At 46.4% G+C, this 20,861-nt stretch overlaps 1 protein-coding gene across 1 annotated transcript in view; it reads right to left on the bottom strand.

The window, feature by feature from the left end:
• Positions 1–20,861, bottom strand: part of Spt-I (serine palmitoyltransferase subunit I) — a 75,544-nt gene that overhangs the window by 44,217 nt on the left and 10,466 nt on the right. The window contains exons 3-4 of the mRNA XM_077643577.1: positions 19,871–19,965; positions 8,540–8,706 (exon numbers count right to left, since the gene is read on the bottom strand). Of these exons, the coding sequence (XP_077499703.1) occupies positions 8,540–8,706; positions 19,871–19,965 (262 nt within the window). The remainder of the gene's footprint in view (positions 1–8,539; positions 8,707–19,870; positions 19,966–20,861) is intronic.

Genomic DNA, 20,861 nt, shown 5'->3' with positions numbered 1-20,861 from the left:
CCATTGCATCATCCAAGTAACAACCTGTTTGAAGAAGTTCGAGTACTAAAATTTTCCGCCCTACGTGACTACAAAATCTCCCTTCTAGTAAACTGCATGTTAACAACTAACTCTCCACTCCCGATGAGCTTATTCACTTTGCCTGTTCGCAACACAAGACATGCTGCCAATGGTAATTTTAATCTTCCGATCCATCACAACACATACGGTGAGAGATTAATTGAGTTCATTGGGACGAAAGTCTGGAATACATTGCCATTGGAAATAAAGCTTGCCAGAAATTTTAAACTATCCTCTAAATTATATTTCTTGCATAATCAAGTAATCATGTGATTTCCTTTTTGTGTTTCTGTGTTTCTTAAAATGCCGGTGTATACCTTCCTTGTACGTTTGCCAAAATGCCTTGTTTTTGCATGCGATCGGACACTGGATGCTTTTGCTGTGTTAATTCGCTGTTTTCATTTTTTTCTCACTTTACATATTTATGTGGTTGCCTAAATGCCTAAATGACTTGATTTGTATTGGACCGGACACTAGCCATGTAGGCTATCGGTCCAAATATTTTGTACAATTTTTTTTTTTGAATTATGAAATAAAGGTTCCTTTGATTGATTGATTGATACTGCCGGCACAGGCCAAAGCAGGAGTTGCAGTTTTACAAAGTACACATCTTGTTAGAACTTTTGCATGTAAAATACAATAAAAAACAGAAAAAGAAACTCTTTGAACGTTAGGAATTTTTGCACGTCACTGACGGCAGGAAAAAAAAAGAAAATATTTTAATAGCACACAAAAATGTCAGCCACTGTGGTGCAATGTGAAGGAGAAAAGCGCGTGGCCGTAATAGCAAAGTACAACACTTGTAATTAAGAGTAGGTCCGATTGGCAGAAGGCAGAATAAAAGAAAACAGAGAGCAATGTACATAAATCACTTAGAGGGTGACAGGTAACAAGGCTAGTATACAAAACATTTTTTTTTTTATGCACTCATAGAATATTCCCGTAGTGCAGCTTCAAAGCCTTAGTCTCAGAATTTATAACTTCATTGGGTAGTTTGTTCCAGTCATCTATTGTCCTCACGAGAAAAGAATAATGAAAAGAGTCTGTCCTGTAAGTCAATGGTTTGATATGTTTACCGTGTTTTGTCCTTGACTGGATGGAACTGTCTGCTACAATGTACCTTTCGAGGTTTACTTTGTAATAGCCGCGTAAAATATGATAAAAGAAAACAATCCTATTGTGTTCCATTTTCTTCTTAACCAGCTTTTATTCTTAGTTCTGAAACGACTGCATTCTAGAATAAGCATTATAAATGAACCTAAGAGCTTTGTTCTGCACACGTTCACATTTCAAAATATTCTGCTCAGTGATGGCTCCCAAATGGGGCTTGCGTGAGTAAATAGTGGCAGGACTGTCACTTTATATGCTAACAACTTCACATCTGGCATGGCATCAGTTAGCTATTCCGTAGTGTCCAAAGCTTTCTGATCGCCTTATCACAAACTTGACCTACATGCGATGACCAATTTAGATCATATCTGAGACACAAGCCCAAGTACCTGAACTCAGCAACACCTTTTAGAATGACATCATGAATTTCATAAGAAAATACAAGGGGTTGTTTTTTACGCGTCATATGCATACAAACGGTCTTTTCTGTGTTCATGTCCATTTGCCACCGTTTGCACCAGGTACTGCTAATGTCCAGATGGTCATTCAGTCTCTTCTGATCATCACAAGATTTTACATTACAATAAATAATAGTACCATCTGCGTAACGTTTAATCTTTATCTCTGGTGAAAAGCCCATGCTCATATCGCTAACATACAAAGAGAAAAGCAAAGGACCTATCGCAGAGCCCTGTAGAACACCTGATCGTACATTTTTATTTGAGCTGGCAACGTTATTAAGAAAAACAAACTGCTGTCTATGCGTTAGGTACGCCTCAATCCATTTTATTACAATATTATTTTTCAGTAAGTTGTGAAGTTTCAGTAGTAGTTTTTGGTGGGATATTCTATCAAACGCTCTCCTAAAATCGATAAAGATGATATCTATTTGCCCTCTTTTGTCGATACATTTGGCAATGTCATGTACAACTTCACCTAATATGGTAATAGTGGAATATCTGCGCCGGAAACCATGCTGGTAGCTTCCCAGCACCCCATTTGCTTCAGCAAATTCCATTACGTGTTTAGTTAAAATGTGTTCAAATGTTTTGCAACACGTACTCGTCAAAGATATTGGTCGGTAGTTTGTTACATCATGTTTTTCTCCTTGCTTATGCATTGGTATTACTTTGGCATACTTCCAGTCGCCAGGGACGTCACCAGATAGAAGAGACTTATTAAATATTTCTACAAGATAGTAGGAACACCATTCTGCGTACCTTTTTAGGAAGGTATTAGGAATTTCGTCCAGTCCTACAAATTTTTTTGTGTCCAGATTAAGAAGAAGGTTAAGAACTCCGTCGTGACTAATTTTTATATCCGGTAAAGACTGTATGTTTGGTGAGTCTTCTAGATGCCGTGTTGTACCATCATCCCAGGTAAATACGGCCTCAAAATATTCGTTAAAAAGGCATGCCATTTCACTACTATCACTAACTGTGCAAGTAGCATTTTTTAAGAACGGAATGGGGGATTTCTGTTTTGACAGGTACTGCCAGAATTTTCCCGGAGATGTTTTAATGAACGTAGTTAATGATTCATTCATAAACCGCTGCTTTGCTCCCGCAATCTCTGCTTTAAATACCTGGGAAAGGTTTTTAACCCTTTCGTCTGTTGCATTTGAGGTTGTATTTGTGCATTTTGTTCTCATAAATTTCAACTGGCGCTTCATGTGAATAATATTCCGCGATATCCACGGATTTCTCTTGCAAACTTTCTTGATGCGCATAGGAATGAAGGATTTTACGCATTTGTGAATTACTTTTTTAAACCGTTCCCAAGCCTGATTTACAGATGTTGACTCAAGAGTTACAAAATTACTGAAACCGTCGATGCCTTGTTCTAGACAATCCAGTACTCCTACATCGTCTGCTCTAGAAAAATCAGGGACTAGCGCAGTTTTTGCGTGGTGGGGTGTTTGGCTCTTGACGGCCAGCCGGACGATTACCATCATATGGTCGGAAAGACCACTCATGACGTCACAGCGTGAATGATATTGTGTTGCTGACTGACTCAGAAAGACTAAATAAAGTAGGGATTTTCCGGATTCATGCATTCCTCCATTGAAACGCAGCTGCCACGGTCGGGTTTGAACCACGGAACTCCGGATCAGTAGCCGAGCGCCCTAACCACTGAGCCACCGCGGAGGGATTAGACAGAAAAACCAAAACTCGAGACGAGTGCGTCGTTCCCGTCACCCACGAGGTGACCGGCGTGATGGACGTGCTGAGGTGGCTTGCGACATTAAAGGGACACTGAGGAGAAATTGAAGTTGGCTTGTATCGATAGAATACCAGTTCCTGATCACAAAAACACCGCTCTTACTGAAAACAAAGCTCTTGTAAGGTAGAAAATAGCAAGAACCAAAATACAGGTATCGCCACCACAGGCCAATCTCGCAAGTACAAGCGTAGTGACGCCATAGGACAAGAGACGCCACCTTGGAGGAATCTTCCATCCTACTTAGTGTCGCGAATCTCTGAGGCTGACAAAGGTAGGTTGCGCAGATCAATATTGAAGTAAGTTTTGTTTTAAAACCAATAGTGCACTTTTATCACACAAGGAAGGCAGGCAAAAGACAACCTGAATGTTGGAAGCAAAGAAAACGGATGCTTGACGGCGCCACAGGCGGCCAGGAGAGTTTCGATTTGTTATGGCGCTTCGCGTCCATGAGGTTTGCGTGCCCCGTGGTTTTGGTTTTGACGCGCTTCGATTTACAAGCGCCGAACAGCAGAGGAACTCCAAGTACCGCTTCAAGTGCGAGTTAAACTGTGAAGGAGCCTGTTAAGGCTTGTCAGACGATCGCCACGGTCGATGAAAAGCTATGATGGCACGATGGTCGGTGATCGTACAAGGCAGCACTTGTGTATTCGCACGCTTGCCCGGCGAAACATTCCCGTCTGTGCCAGTCAACTTCAAACTACTTAATGGAAATCGTTTATCAGGGACGGGAGACAAGGTACAAGGCAGTTCAGAAAAATTTCTGATGGCCTAGCTCTGTTAGGCCAGGATATACCTAGCGAAAGCGCGGAGATTTCTGCATCAGAAGAGTGCATTCACTAGATGCGCCTTTATTGACGGCTTTAACTTGAGCCGTCGTGGCGGAGCGGTAGCGTTTCCGCCTGAAACGCCGAAGGCCCTGGTTCGATTCCGAACCTCGGCACCGGACTTCTTTTCTTTTATTTAGTGAGTGGGCAAGGTGTTTCAGTGGCTCCCATGGATGCCGCAGCTGAATACGTTGGTTAGCGGTTAAGCGCAGGCTCTGTTAAGGCGCGTTTATGCTGCGGCGAGGCGCGCGCGCCCTGCACGGCGAAGTCAAGTCGATCAAAGCGAGACCCTCTATACTCCAACTGCGCTTGACCGCCGACGCGTTTGTTTTTTGTGGCAAAAAATAAATAACTTGGCGCTTGCAACCGTGGGAGACCTCGACGCTGCTTGCTGCGCCGTGCAACCGCTCCGTTCAAGGAATCACAATCCGTTGGCCCCAAAGCCCCGGCCAGCCTCCGATGGGCGCAACGCACCCCTCGCGACTCCCCGCACTAGGGTTATGATATTTAATTTGCAACGGCTGCTCTCTGAGGAAGGGGGAAACCACCCGCCGGCGCCTAACCTAACCGTGCTCCCTCAAAAGCATCGCACGCTCTGTGGGGCTGAGGTCGCTGAAATGCAGGCCAGAGTTTTTGCGAGAACTACGTCGTCGGGTTCGGGAATGGGATCCACCGTAACGTTGGCAAGACGCCGGTGCAAACGTAAACGAAGCGACGGTGGTGACCCCCGATAGATGCCTTCAACGTGCGGCGGCGGTAGCTTTCATTTCGGCAGCTGCTAGACCGCACCGCTAGCCGCCAGAAATCATGGAGTCTCCGTTTACGTCACGTTTCACGTCACTCCGCTCTGTGTCGTCATAAGAGTTCTCCGTGTCATCATAAGAGTTCTCGAGTTTGAATCTGAGCGGCGGGCAAAAATTTTTCAACTTCTAATCCAAATTTCTTTGAAATAAATGCATCTTTCGCTCCCGGACAAGCGTCAACAAAGCCATGAAATGCCGAACTATCAGATATTGCTAACAAAAAAAAAATGATAGGGTTCTCCTCAGTGTCCCTTTAAGGTGCGCATAACGCCGTTGCTGCTGGCGAAGAAAGGGCAGAAGAAGCCTTTTTATCACAAATAAAGGCTTTTCCTGTGAGGTATCCGTAGCCCGTTTTTGGCCGATTCTTAGCATGCTAGGCAGCGAATTTCGATGTTGCGAAATTTAAATATTACGAAGTAAGCTGCCGATTTTACCGACTTCGTTATATTGAGGTTTAACCGTACCATGCTTTATGTGTTGCTATGCAAGAAACAAGTGTTCGAACTTACCAAGCTCTTGACGGTAAACTTTCCGATCAGTAAAAAGAAAATCAATTGTCTCAATCGACCTTCACATAATCCACGCATTTCTTCCGGCCCCTTTAGCTCTGAATTAATGAGGTTTTACTAGCCATCATGTTATTTTTAGTTGCCAGTCAGGAGTCATTTTATGAATTTCATTTTGTATGACCACATACAAGCTGGATACTTTCATGCTATCTAATCAAATAGTACACATGTCTGTGCACATCCAGTTTTTTTTTTTATATGGTGCTGAGTCAGTCTATGTTTATATGACTTCAGTGGTGGTCCAGCAATTTCATGTTCTGGAGCAATTTTTGGTGCAGAAAAATATTCATTTTGGTGCACTTTTGTATCAAAACAATAATTGCATAGCAACATAATAAAGGGGTCACCCCGAAGAGTGTGTTCCTGACGAGATCAGGTTCAGCCATGTGTAGCTAGTGTGTTGTTTTGTGTTGTGCTGGGTTTTATGGTACATAAGCAATTAAGGCCATCATGCGCCAAGCTCAAAGTATAAGAAAAGTTTCCTGCAGAATTCTATAGAAAATCCTTCCATGTGTAATTAGGAAAAGAAAAAAACAGAAGAAAGGTGTTCACAATAAAACAGTGACAAAACATTTTATCAATGCTGACACTGTCTTGAATGCAACTTCAGCCAAGCGTGCTTGACTAAGTCCAAAGGACACTTTCACTGGAACCATTCTTTTCTTCATGTTGGCATTATCTCAACGCTTCTTGGAATTTTTTACAAATTCATCAAGCTCGCGAAGTGAATCAGCAAGCACGAAATTTCTTCATTCCAATAAGGCTTGAACTCGCTGAACCTGCTCCAAGCTTTTGTTGTTCAACCCAGAAGATATTTCTTCAGCCCTCTTCAGGGTAGACCAACATAATGCAACATTTAGACACAGCCGACATGATGTGCGAACATGGAAGAAGGAAAACTCGGGAGAGGCCCTCTCTCTCTGAGCTGCACGCAATAAAGTGTGCCAGAAGTCACGCACTTTCGCAAGGATTACTGAGAGTATTTGGCCAGCGGCACAGCCAATGGTGGTGCAGCAGAGTCAACTGCTGCAATGCCTGCTGCGCATGCGCAAGTGCGCTTTGACACCTGCCATGTAGGGGGAGCTGGCTCAAAAAAAATGCGACTTAACTGCCTCTCCCGAGTTCTTTCCTGCTTCCATGTGCACGAATGAATTGGCTGCTAAATTTTACCACACGCTAGCCCACCAGCGTCCTGGGTTGCCAACTGTGGAAACGTTTTAGTAGGTTCCCAACTCAAAGCCTGAATGGTTCCAAAAATATTTTTCCCATGACTGTCTGTTCTTTCTGGAGCAGCTAAGGTGCAATATTGATAAATTTGCTGCTTTTGGAGCAGACTGGCGCAGCAAAATGCAAATTTATCAGAATGGCACAAATGGCACAGCTGTAGCACCACTGTCAGTTGCAAAGCCCATGCACTTGTTTCAAAAAAGTAAGTTTGAAAGCATTTGCCTGTTTATCATTTTCTGAAATATTTTTCCACCAGATTTCACCAGAAATATTTTTTAAACAGATATACGACATTCGATTTGACACTTGAAGTACTTTTATCTTCAGATTCATATTCGATTTGTACCTGAAAATTTAGACATTCACACACCCCAAAAAACATTACTTTCGTTCCACTTGCCTACTTGCTTTAGGTTTTTTAAACACCGGGTTTTAAAAACCGGGTTGCTTCTTCACTATTTAAATGAATGTTAATTAGAGAAAATGCAGAGCGGCTTTAGCTTCCAGTGGATAGTTACTTATAACCAGCGCTCTGCAATAACTTCCCGTCTAATTGACAAAAGACATGCATATTTCGTTAAGAGCAGCACTTAGTAGTTCTTCAGTTTTCACTGCTGAAAGTTGACTGCAGTCGCCGAGACACCACCCACGGAGGTCTGGCTGCACAGCACCAGGCTGTGAGAAAGGGCCTCATGGTTGCAGCCTTCTTCCTGCAGGTGGGTGCACATGTGTTGTTGCTGCCACAGCTGCCCTGCTTCATGCACTCAAGTGGTGGAGGGAAGGAGCAAGCATGCCCTGCAGCCAGAAGCCCTCAGCAGCAGAGCAGGACGTGGGATGAAGGCCCCCCCCCCCGCCATGTTTTACTGCCTCCTTCTCTCACAGCCCAATCATGAGGTGTCCCAACAGGACTTGTTGGGCTAGTTGGTTGATCATAATGCAAAAAAGACGAACTGCGCAACAAGAACACGGACGAAAGGGAGGCAGACACACACTAATGCAAGTAAAGTTGTAAGTCTGCGTTAGTGTGTGTCTGCCTCCCTTTCGTCCCTGTTCTTGTTGCGCAGTTCGTCTTTTTTGCATGAGGTGTCCACTGAGAGCGAGACAGAGACAGTCATTGCACCTTTCCTTTCCTCATAAACTATTTCCATTTCAGATCTTAAACATACTCCACTATGCACGAGAATTTAGACAAATAAACTGACCCCATTCTTGTGATTCACCCACTGCTACTTATGTCCACAACAGGAACAAAAAAATAAAACTGGTGGTGGTTTAGCTCTGGTTAAACCTGGAGTGACGTGATAGCTACATCTGGCCAAATGGAACTTGTTCAGTTGAATTGCAAAGTCAGTCTTTTGCCACTCCGTTTCACTGGGCGTTCCTTCTTCATCTTCGTCCCAGTTGACACGAAGCATGCGCACGGCTGTGGCAGCTCGGTTTCGCCGGCGCGCCGCGCCGCAGGCAGCAGCAGCTGCTCTGCACTACAAGACTGGTCACGTAACCAACCAGGTTACGAACCACGTGACCAGCCATAGCGCCGGCAGCTGCTCCGCACCACGTGACAGCATGGCGGCGCCACAACGCTGAAGGCTTGAAATGCTACCGTAATGTAGCTATCGCTACAAAACTAATCTAGGCGGCTAACACACAAATCTGCAAAACACTGCAGAACCGTGCCAAGATAAGGGGCCCTAATGACTGTACCCCTGTGGAGCACACTCACCGACGGTGCCAAAGAACCCCCGTGGTCCGCAGGAGCCCACGCCGTAACGGCGCAGCCCCTCAATGGCGGCTTGCCGGGCACCCTCCAGATCAGTGAGGCCCAGGTAGTTGTGGCTGGCCAGGTTCAGGCACTGGCGGCCGTCCACCACAACCGTGCGCCCCACCTGGCTGCACCAACAACAAATGTGAGGCCTCACTCAACCACCCCTCGTAAAACGTACGAGGACACCTTACTTGTACTGGTACTTGTAGAACCTAAGATCAGAATTTTAATGTCACAGCATTTAGGTTGTCATCTCACAAAAAATTTCCAGCTTCTCTGTCAAGAAATTCCCTCGTTGGTCAAGAGAGGTCGTGTGACCTTGTGATGTTGTCGCAATCTGCTCTAATGGCCCAACCTGATAGGTCAAGGAGATCATGTGACCTTGTGACATCACAATCTCCCACCGTAGCAGGTGTCCACTGCTAAAACATCAAAATTTCTAAAAAATGCCTAAAATTTTGGAAGTAGGCCCACCCTGAAAATGAATTAAGGCATTAGTCGGTCAAATTAGTATAATGACAATCCAATACTCAAACATTCCAGAAGGTGATGACTCATGTATACCATATATGGGGGCAGTGGAACCGGCTCCAAAATGGAATTTTGGTGGGAAAAAGAACATTAGACACTCACTGCAGACACCATAGCAGGCAGCCTAAATGCTATCACATTGTCTTCTTTAGGAATGTGGTCAAGAAGACCACCAAGTTTTACTCCCATGTCTTCAGCCCAGATGCAGCAGTACTGTAGCAGCATATGCTGGTCAAAGCAGAAGTGAAACTAGGGAAGATCACAAGTGTGGCCTCACTCAAGCCTTGTGAAATGTATGAGGATATATCAGCGTTTACGAGAACTTGTAATCATAGCACTCGAAGGACCTCAAAAAACAATTTATTGTACACCATTTTTTTTGTCTCCATCAAAATGAAATACTTTCTCTCCTAAAAATAGTATATTCCAGCCTTAAAAAAGAGAATTTGTTAGCTGTCCAGCGCAAAATCCTCGCAGTTGATTTTTTTTTGCAGCGGTGCGGAAAATTTCGTACAAAGTGTTATAACTGATGAAAGTAGCAACATCAAATTGCTGCTACTTATCAAGTAAACACCCGAAGGATCATGGAATTAATTCTTATTTGGAAGGTGCACATTACCCGGAAACTGCAAGAAAAAAAATTATGTTACTACTGGTGGCAAAATATGTTGCACAAAAGTGACGGATGAAGTGCTACGCAGCTTGCTGTTTCACAAAATATAATTTGATGTGTTCTCTATATGGTTTTTTATTTGCATGAAGGATGCAAAATTCACCTGAAAAAAAGAAATCACTGCTAGGTGCAGCCCATTTTCAGAAAAGCTGAGAGTTCACTTTGTACACATTTGTTTGCATAGCGTGTCAAAAGGGCAAATTGCGTAAGAGAACTTCTTGGTGGGATAGTTGGTAATTGATCATTGTAGTTTAAAGGTGCAAAAACCACACACACGCGCACGCACGAGAGTGTGAATGGAAAGCAAGGCTTCCCATACAGAACGATAGTTACGGAAAAGGGTTCGTGGCAGAAGCACATTAGTCCTTTCTTGTTGAAGCATTTGAGCAAAATAGATGTAGGAGGTCTGTTTCTCATGAAAACATCCGAAGAAGTTTGTGAATTCCACAAATCTGAAGTGGAGGTTGGGTGTGTCATTTCTGTGGGTGTTGTCGATTTATTTTATTCTGTACCCCACGCTGCCCTATTTTCTGCAGTCAGGAAATGTATTGAAAGAAATGATCATGTTTCCTTCTAGAACTCTGCCGGTATTTCTATTGATGACTTTTTAACTGCTTTAAAGTTTTTCCTGGAGTCCACTTTTATAACATCTGACCAGCGGTTTTTTCTGCAGAATGCGGGCATTTGTACTGGATGATGCGTCGCGCCGGTATTATGTAACATCGTTCTTTCACAAATGGACCAAGCCCTTCATCAGGTTTTACCAGCTAACAAAGTTTTTAAAGTTTTTAGATATGTGGACGATTTTTTTATTATTTTAACCAAGTACACAAGCTTGAACTTTGCTGAAGCTGCACACGATGTTTTATCTCTATTTAGACAACATGAAAAAGGCTTAGATTTTACATGTGAACTGCCTGTGGACAATTTTTTAGTCTTTAGATCTTAAGATTGAGTTCTGTGCGGATCATGTGTGTTGGGCTTACGCTCCGCGAGCAAAAAAAGGGCTTCTGCCATTCGACTCCTCGCATTCCAAGTTAGTGAAAAGAAGCATTGCTTCACTGTCTCTTGAGTCTGTGCTAAGGAAGTCATGTGTTTTGACAACCAATTGGCCAGGCTGGCTTCAGCCGGATTCCCTGGTTCGCTCGTGACAGGGGTCGCCAAAAGCCTGTTGCAGAAGATGAAGTCGAAGGCAGTGGGAGCTGGGACAGAGGTCCCTCGGGAAGAGGCGAGACCTGTGGCGGTGCCATATGTGCACAAGTTGGCCCACAACCTGAAAGAGGTTGCGAGCAGGCATGGTGCCCCGCTCGTCTTCTCAGCCCTTCAGCGTTTGCCCTCGAGTAGAAAAAAGGAAGCAAAAAAAAAAAAGATGCTGCGGAACCAAGCATAGGCAACCATTCAAGAGATGTACTACCTCGATGGAAAGAAACACGAACAACCCAGCGACAACACGCTCCACTGTTTCAATTTTTTTTCACCACACTTTTATTTTACTTCAGTGATAGCAAAAGACCCTAAACTCATCCATGATACATTCTAGGACGACTCTAATGTCTTTTTCGTACCACCCAGGTAAAAGCGCGATGAAAATAAATTCCAACAGTGGGGCATGTTGGCGCTGGGTTGTTTGCGTTTCTTTCCATCGAGGTAGTACCAAAGGGGTAGTTTATGCAGTTCCCCTTTCGTGCGGTCGTTCCTATATAGGACAAACTGGATGCTGTGTCAATGAGCGAATCAGGGAACATGAAAGAAACGTGGAACAAAATAAAGAGGGCCCAAATTTACCTAAGCATATTAGATCCTGCCCTTCACGCTCTGGTGAGCCATGTTTTTCAATGGTGCAGATTCTTGCCAGGAGGAGCAATGTAAAAGCAAAAGAACTGATTGAAGAGTTCTATATCAGCAAGAAAGGCAGTCTGTGCTTCAGCGAAACATCAATATCTTTGTACAAGGCAGAAAAACAGTTTTTTGAGCGATGCTTATCGTGTATGACTTGATGTGTGAATATGCTCCTTGCGCAGGCGCTGGCTAACTGTATATATATGCATGTATGTGGATCCTGCAAATTAGACCAGCTGTGAGTGGCGCTCTGTCCCGTTCTCTTCTCTCGTGCGCACGTGTGTGTGGTTTTGGCAACTTTAAAGTACAATGGGAAAATTTCAGTCTCTGACATTGATCTCAAAGTCACTTCTTGGTTTGCCAGCTATGTTTTACTGTGAGTTGTGGTGAAAAGGCCTGCATAGCACTGCTCCAATGTGTGCTCCATACAGCCATTTCCACTGCAGGCCAGTAAGTTGTAGTCTTGCTTACAGTATCGGTAATTGTTCTCCTCAGTGATGCCATTCAAAACAGGGAATCAACAACCAAGTCAGTGAACAGCACTACTAACTGGTGTGACAATTAAGCCACGCAGATTGACAGCAGCAAGAGAATGTGAGACCCTGTGCCCCAACAGGCCACTTCTTAGCTTTGCATGCAGTCCATTCCCAACTCCAAGGAAACCGCGGATGAGTTCCATATAAAAAACATGCCAATGCATAAGCTTATCTGTGAACTAGATGCAAAAGTACATTGCATCCATGCCAGCGAGACCGCAGGTGTACAGTAGTGTCCCATTAATATGGATGGCTCAAATTATGAACAATTCTTCCGGTTACCGAAATTTTTCAACGCACTGATGCCTTGTTAATACGAAAACTTCCTGTCCGGACAATGCACAGGATGAAAATGCTCAGAGCCCATTGCAGCCCATGTATTTATGTCATGTTAATACGGCAACGAGAACCAAATCTCGACTGCTGCAACCAGATGATTTCTTTCGTGTGTTTTAAAAGGACACCAGCAATAACCCACCCCGGTGGCTCAGTGGTTGGGGCGCTCGGCTACTGATCCCGAGTACCCGTGTTCGAACCCAACTACGGCGGCTGCATTTCTATGGAGGCAAAATGCAAAGACGCCCGCCCGTGTGATGTGGGATGTCAGTGCAAATTAAAGATCCCCAGGTGGTCGAAAATTATTCTGGAGCCCTCCACTACAGCATCTTTTTCTTTCTTTCTTCTCTCTGTCCCTCCTTTATCCCTTCCCTTATGGCACAGTTCAGGTCTCTGCTGATATGTGAGGCTTGGGTTGTGTTGGGTTGTGTTGGGTTTAATGGCGCATAAGCAGCTAAGGCTATCATGCGCCAAGCTTAAGGTATAGGAAATGTTTTCGCCAGAATTTACAGATAAGAAAAAAAAAAACGGCGTAGAAAGTTTCAAAAGTTATTTCCTTGTACCTAGTATAGAGAGCGAAGACAAGATTGATAAATGGCTAGTATTAAAAGCTTCAAAGGAGGTCGGGTAACCTCAGCAGCCGTCCTTAAGGGGCCAAGGATCTGGAGTCTACCAACCAATAAAATAGACACCTCGGCCTCCTTCTCAGGAGAGAGAAAGTGGCCAAGGTGTGTCAACGACAAGTGGGAGATTCACAGTTTATCAAGGAAACCCGGTTCTCTTAAAAAGTTAAAAACAGAAGACATATCAACAATTGCATAAACACTTTAAAGCAGCGCAGGGTGAAATGGGATGCACTGGTTGTAAAACTGAGTAAAATACTTCTTTCTTAGTTTTTCTAATTTTGGGCATGATAATAAAATATGGTATATTGTGAGCTCGTCTCCACATCTTTCACAAAGAGGCTTGTCCTGATTGGTTAGTAAGAAATTATGCGTCAGGTGTGTGTGTCCGATGCGGAGACGACATAAAATTACTTCTGTAAAACGTTCCTGGTGTGTACATGTCTTCCATTCGCCGAGGACAGGCTTTACGAAATGCAGCTTGTTGGTTATTTCATTATTCCAAGCTGTCTGCCATTTAGCCTTCAGATTTCTGTGTATTAATTTCATGCAGTCTTTGTGGGGCACGCTGACTTTTCCAATTTCACGCCCGCGAGCTTGTGCAGCACTTTTGTCTGCTCGTTCATTGCCGTCTATTCCAACATGGCTCGGCACCAAGCAGAATTTTATGATACGTCCCTGTGTTGTAACTTTTTGTATGTTATGTACCATGTTTCCTACTAAGGGTTCGACTGCATTTCTGGAATGTAATGCTGTTAGCAGACTAAGCGAATCTGTGTAGATTATGCTCTTTTCCAAACTGTTATTTATTATTCTCCTTACAGCTACAGAGACAGCATAACACTCCGCAGTAAAAATGGATGCACATTGGTAGCCTTACTATCTTTTGCCAGTTTCCTTTGTGGGATACACTGGTATCCCCTCCTCGTCCCCCGCGCCAGCGGCGACCGTGACTTACACGGGCGCGCTGGCCGCCAGGAATGTGGAGAGAAGGCACCCCCGCGACTCTGCTCATTTCCGCCCCAGCACTGACGTGACGTCACGGCAGCGCGCTGCCTTCTGCGGAGAGGGTAGCACGCCTAAGCTTGACGGTAACGATTTGCTGCCAGGGAGGCAATGACCGAGGGGATAAAAGGGGTGATCGCGCGGCGGGAAGGCACTCTCGCCGCCGGACCTTACCTAAGTGCCCCACGGACCCCTTTCGCTGCCCGCCGGCCCCCGAACACCAACGCCGGTCGACGTCAACGACTTAGTGAGCTACTGAACATCTATTTTACGGATAGAACATTCTTCCGCAGTGTGCTTTACCTCGTTTAGGATAATAAACTATTTCCTAGCGTGCCCTGCCGTTGCCTATTTCGTCCGGACCTGCCGTGGCTGCGACTCTGCGCCACGGGTTGGGGAAACGTGTTGCGTACTTGAATAACGCCTGCGTGTAGCTTGCACGGAAGCTCGCCTTCCCGGCCGGCTGGACGCAGAGGGACCCCATATCTTGTCGCCCGAACGTGGGGCGAACTAGGCAATCGAGCAGTGACCTTTGTTGGAGCGAACGACTACCGTCGCCCTAACAAAGGATGGCAGCCAACAGGAGTGACTTGCAGTCTTTGTTTATGCTGTCAGAGCCAGCGGCACATAACCAGGGCTCCCTACTTGACGCGCCGTTGAAAGGGTTTGAATTTGTGAATCTTGGGCGTTCCACGCGGAATAGCCGAGTAACATCCCCTGACGCGTTGGTAGGACTTAGGCCTGGCACGGGGGGCTCCACATCGGGCGCCTCGCCGCTCCGCGGCATGAACAATGAGGCACCTAGGCCTCATCATTCGACGCCATCATCGGCTGCGCCCAACTCCGGGGGCGTTAGTCCGCAATCATCCGAGGTGCTCTTGCAGAACGCAATGCAGGTTATGCAGAGTCTAGCGGGTATTTTGCAAAACAATTTGCAAGCCCCGGCCCAGTCACCACGTGTTAGGGTAGACTTGCCTACCTACACGGGGTACCACGACATTACGGGAGCAAATGAGTACCTCGACCGTCTGCTGCATTATCAGCAAGTGACAGGATTCGCAGACGCCGAAATGCTCGCGCGTGTTGTGCCTGTTTCTTTGACGGAGCAAGCGGCCCGCTGGTACCGACTAGCCGGCAACCGAGCGAGGACAATGGAGGAGTTTTGCGCAAGCTTCCGCGACGAATTCCTTCCCGCAAACTATGAGTGGCGTTTGAGGAGAGAGCTGGAGCTCCGAACCCAGCACCCCGACGAGTCTCTGTTAGAGTACGTCCGAGCGATGGACGAACTTTATCGCCTCGCTGACCTCGTTGAGCGTGTCACGAGACAAGCGCACCCGACTTTCACGGCTTACCTGAGAGGAGTCAGGTTCAGAGATTTGGATGAGCTGGCAGCTGAGGCGAAGCGCATTCAGGGAGACATCCTCTCTGCGCGAGCGTATCGGCCGCCCCCACCCGCATCGCTGTCACTTGAGCCGCGCTGCGCGTGGAATGGCAGCTTAGCGCGCAGTCCATCTAGAACTGAAGAGTCGGCACAGTTTGCTGACGAGCGTGTCCCAAGGGGTTGGGAGTTGTCCGACCGCGCTTTGGACCCATTCAGCTACGCGTTGCGAACAGCACACGCTGCCGCAGAGCGGAACGAACCGAGGCGAGATCGCGAGGCCGACACGCGGCCCCCACCATCCGCGCCGTGAGTTCGAGATGACCAACCGGAACGGGGCGACCAGCACCTAGCCCGTCGGGGCCCGGGCAACCGTTGCTACCGGTGCGACCAGCCGGGACACTTCGCCCGCGAGTGTGGCCGCCCTCCCGCCCGTGACCAAACACGGTCGGGAAACGGCCAAAGCCGCCGGTGATCGACCTTCGATTCCGCGCGGCGTACACAGAAAACCCCGGTTTGCTAGCGCCTTTGGCATGTCGCGTAGGAAATTCTGTTGACCTGTCAGCGCCGTTCATTGAGCTAACAATAGCTCGAAAGAAATTCACCGCGTTACTAGATACAAGAGCAAGCGCTTCTTTGTTCGGTGACGAGGTGTTAAACCATCTCCGCGAGAACAAAATCCGGCTGAGAGAGTGTGATACCACTTTTCGCCTCGCGAGCGGCACAGCGCAATCAAGCGGTGCAGCTAGGATAGTGGTTCGCCGGGAAAGACGCGTGCGGCGACAACGCCTCGTTCATCTTCCCTGTTTATCCGTTCTTGTAATTCTTGGACGAGACTTCCTAGCCAAGACAGGTATTGTGATAGACATCAGCAGCGGAGGCTACAGGGAGCGCACGTCAGGCGCCTTGAAGCCTTTCGCGAAAGCGCCCGCGGCGTCGCAGACTATTCAGACTCCGAACGCGGCGCGAGCGGGGGGAGACCGTGACAAATCCACCCCGCCAGCCCAGATCCAGGAGGCGAGCGGACCGTCGCCGTTGAGAGAGAGGGCAGAGAGAAGGTTGCAGCGGTAGAAAGCTGCTCTGCCGCGCAGGGAAGGTCAGCGCACCCCTTGTTGTCGGAAGTGAACAGCGTGACGGAGAGGGAGAAGGCACGTTTGTCATCGCTCCTCTACGAGTACAACGCGACATTCACTGACCGCCCGGGCCTCACTACCCTAGTCAGGCACCGAATAGACACGGGTGACGCACTGCCTTGGAAGTGCAATCCTAGACCAATTAGCTTGGCCAAGAGAAAAGCACTGAACAGCGCCTTAGACGAACTTATCGACACTGGCGTTGTTGAAAGGTCTAACAGCCCTTGGGGCTTCCCGGTAGTCTTGGTTCCAAAGAAAGGCGATACATATAGACTTTGCGTGGACTACCGCAAGCTGAATGAGGTTACGAGGAAAGACGCCTACCCTCTACCCACCATTTCTTCCCTAGTGTCCAACCTAGGTGGGGCGAAGTACTTCACAATGCTCGATGCTAGCCGCGGATACTTTCAGGTTGAAATGAATGAGCGGGACAAGGAGAAAACTGCTTTCACTTGTCACAGAGGCCTTTTCCAGTTCAAGAGAATGTCTTTTGGTTTGGTAGGAGCACCCACTACTTATCAGCGCCTAATGGACCGTGTTCTGGGAGATGCGAAGTGGCAACATGCGCTCGCGTACCTAGACGACATCGTGGTGTACTCGAAAACGTTCGAGGAACACCTGCGCCACTTGAGGGACGTCCTAGAGAGGCTGAGGTCCGCGGGAATCACTTTGAACCCGAAGAAGGCACAGATCGCCGCGACCCGAATAACACTGTTGGGGTTCACGATCGACAGAGGCCGCATTCTGCCGTGCGACGATAAGCTTGAGGCTTTGCTTAAGTTTCCGTCGCCCACAGATATAGCCGGACTCAGGCGCTTCCTGGGAATGGCGAACTTTTATCGCCAGTTCATCCCAGATTGCGCAGCGCTGCAGGCGCCTTTGACAAAGCTTATGAAGAAAGGCGAGCGCTGGAGTTGGGGTCACGAGCAAGAGGATGCACTGCGCAACCTCACCAAAGTGCTCGCTGACACGGCTGAGTTGCAGCTACCCGACCTAAACAGGGAGTTTGTGATTCAAACCGACGCAAGCGACCTGGGCTTAGGAGCAGTGTTGCTTCAGGAGCATGAAGGCATTCTCCGTCCGGTAGCTTTCGCGAGCCGTTCGTTGACGCCGGCAGAGAGAAACTACTCGGTGGTTGTTTATGGAAGCATAGAAGCAAAAAAAAAAAAAAAAAAAAATTATATGGCCACCAACAGCTTCAACGAACAAATTAAAAGGTTGAAGGAAGCTGGATACCCGGATGGTGTTATGTTATTGGGCTGTAACAAGGTAGCCAAAAAGCTTAGGAATCCATCTTTGGTCCCTAGTCCGAGAAAAGAGAAGGAAAGGAAAAAGTTTGCCATTCTCCCATACGTACACCGTATGTCACATAATCTTAAAAATGTGGCAAAAAGGTATGGCGTAGGGGTGGTTTTTTCAGCACCCAAGAAACTTAAAAGGGTTTGTGCTGGTTTGGAAAGAAAGGCTGAACAACGAAAAGAATCTGAAACAACTTGTGGGGTTAAGCACGAAACAATGTATGTGCCATGCGCAGAAGAGGTTGTGTACAAAATCCCTATGTCATGCGGACAAATATATATCGGGCAGACGGGGCGTTGCATCAATACACGTTTGAAAGAGCATGCAAATAATCTGGAAGCTAACAAATCTAATCATCTAGTTGACCATGTTCGAGACTGCCAATTTTGTTTTCCTTCATTGCCTTACTGTGATATCCTCTACAAACACCCGTCCCGATTAACACGCGAGATTATGGAAGCATATCACATGAAGAAAAAAACAAGGTTATGTGTCAGTAAGCCATCTATTTCATTATATGACAGTGAGGTTGCATACCTCGATGCCACGTAGAAATTTGGGTTTTGTCTAGGTACTAGCTGATAAGTTGGCCACTTTTTCTATAAAATGTACTGCTTTCCTTAAATAAATTTTAGTTGTGAGTCAGCGCTTGTCCTGTATTTTCTTCCACTCTGTCCGCGTCGTTGCGCTGTTTTCCACCAATTTCTCTGCTAATTTAACCAGTAAATGAACTATACTTTCAAAACACCATCCTGAATACCTTTTCAATTGCTGCGACAATTATTTGAAAGATAGGTGCAACACTGCTTAAATTTGAGGGACTATTGTCTTCCTTTGGCCTGAGCGGACAAGAGAGCTCTCCCTTTCACAGTGCTGCAAACAACTTGAAAGATGAAGTATAGCAAGGTAGTGCAGAAATATTTTTTTTTCATTTGTCCATGACTGTAAACGTGTTGTTCCACACCTCTCCGTTTACGTGCACTTGCCATGTTTGTCCTGTACAATGATGGCAGCATCACTAAAAGAAACATGTGAAATGCATGCACACCGTGTATGAACACTGGGCGGAAAGGATGTGAAACCGAAAGGTGGGAGGGTTCTGTCCGTCGGGCTTTTTTTCATCACATGTCGATTGCAAAAACTCGTGAGGCATGCTCATGCATAAACCGGCAGCCCCCTCCGTCTGGCTGTGGTTAATGCAAATGTGTTTTGGCATGGCAGGGGTATGATTTCGTGAATGCTACTACGTGCCACACTCGCCAGCAGACAGGTGGCCTCACTACACTGGGTGAGACGCTAGGGTGTAGTTGCGTACACCATATGCCCACACTGAGATGCACCATTAAGTGCATTATATGAATTAAACATTGCTCAGATTATTCACCGAATTATGGTGACGAATGATCCACTTCCTATTACTTTGTTTAAACTTCAAGCACGAGGTGCGAGTGCTGCAACTGACCAAAATTCTAAACTATCTCCATCTCATAACTGCACGCAAAAAGGCCCTTGAACTCTTGCTTGGAATTCTCTTCCAGCTCATATAAAGCAAGCACCTAACTTAAGATCAGCTCCAAAGAAGTACCTTTTTTAAACTATTGTGTCATGTATAACAGAAAACTGTAACTCTATACTCCCTGTGCTGCTTAAGATATGTGTGTCACGAATTACTTCTGAATTGTATTGCTGCATTTGTGTTTAAATCCTATGTTAACCATGAACATGAAACTAGCCAATGGCTATCAGGTCCAGCAATTCTTTTTTATTTTGCATGATATGATAAAAATAAATAAATGAATGAATGAATGAATGAATGAATGAATGAATGAATCGATCAATCAATCGCCTTTCTCAATCCAGGGCCCAGTTCTGGGTGGCACCTTGGCCAGCAGAGTGAGGAATGCCCAGGCCTCAGCTGACAGTAGCAGGCACTCACCTGCTCACTACCCTTGGCTTGAGCACATATTCGGCAGGTGGCGCACTTGACACCAGGGGCTCCGGCTGCCACTCAGCAATCAGCTCCTCTTTCTCCTGCCAATGGCACAAACAGCCACAGTCATCCCAAGACTCTCTTTGGGCTTTGGCCAACAAACAGACTGCGTCCTGTGCATTATTATAAGCCCGACAATGGTGCATTCCCCAAACGCAACGGGGAATGCACCATTGCACCATTGTCAACCCTTTGCCTTCTCTGTTCTGGCACTCGGCCCAGAAACGGCTGCATTTTCGTTCAATGTACTGCCATAACTAAATCTGGCATGCCAGACCAAGCCACCGGGCTGAACATGAATTGACATTCTTGAGAACAGAAAACTGGGCGAGTTGGTCAACATGCCCAAATGTCCTGGGACCAACTGGAAGACGACACAAGCAGCGCTCATGTCGTCTCTCGTCTCCTTTTTGTCATGTTTTCTGCGCTGCTTAAGCACCAACGTTCTTAGATAGTTTCAGCTTCACAGCTTCCTATACCCGCTGCTTGCTGGCATGCCTACCGTGGACGTCGCTGGAACTAATGGCGCTGCAGTCGCACTTTTCAGCATGTCACTCACGTCATCTGCAACGGCTCCGTGAAGACAGGAAGCGCCATAGCCATACCTGTAGGTAAGTTCATTTTTTGCGGCGTGGCCAAATAAGAATGTGGTCTAAGTGGTGAATGGTGAAAATACATACGCTGTTTGGAGTGCACAAGGGTTGCAACACTGAACAAGGAGTGCAACACTGAAGTTGGTACGAACGACATGATGCTAGAAGAGGTGCACCTCTCCTTTTTAAGTTGTGCGTCTCATGACATCCAAGCAGCTTAGTTTTTTACCGTGTTCTTTTCGTAGGCTACACCACTTGAAACCAATCGGACGTAATGACAAATATTTAAGTGTACAAGCATTGAGCTGTGCACTATATCATGCCACATGCTGATGACATGAACG

The sequence above is a fragment of the Amblyomma americanum genome, chromosome 11 (assembly GCF_052857255.1).
Source record: "Amblyomma americanum isolate KBUSLIRL-KWMA chromosome 11, ASM5285725v1, whole genome shotgun sequence".
NCBI classification, from domain to species: Eukaryota; Metazoa; Arthropoda; class Arachnida; order Ixodida; family Ixodidae; genus Amblyomma; species Amblyomma americanum.
The sequence above is the reverse complement of the archived record's forward strand: the minus strand, read 5'-3'. Positions and strand labels throughout refer to the sequence as shown.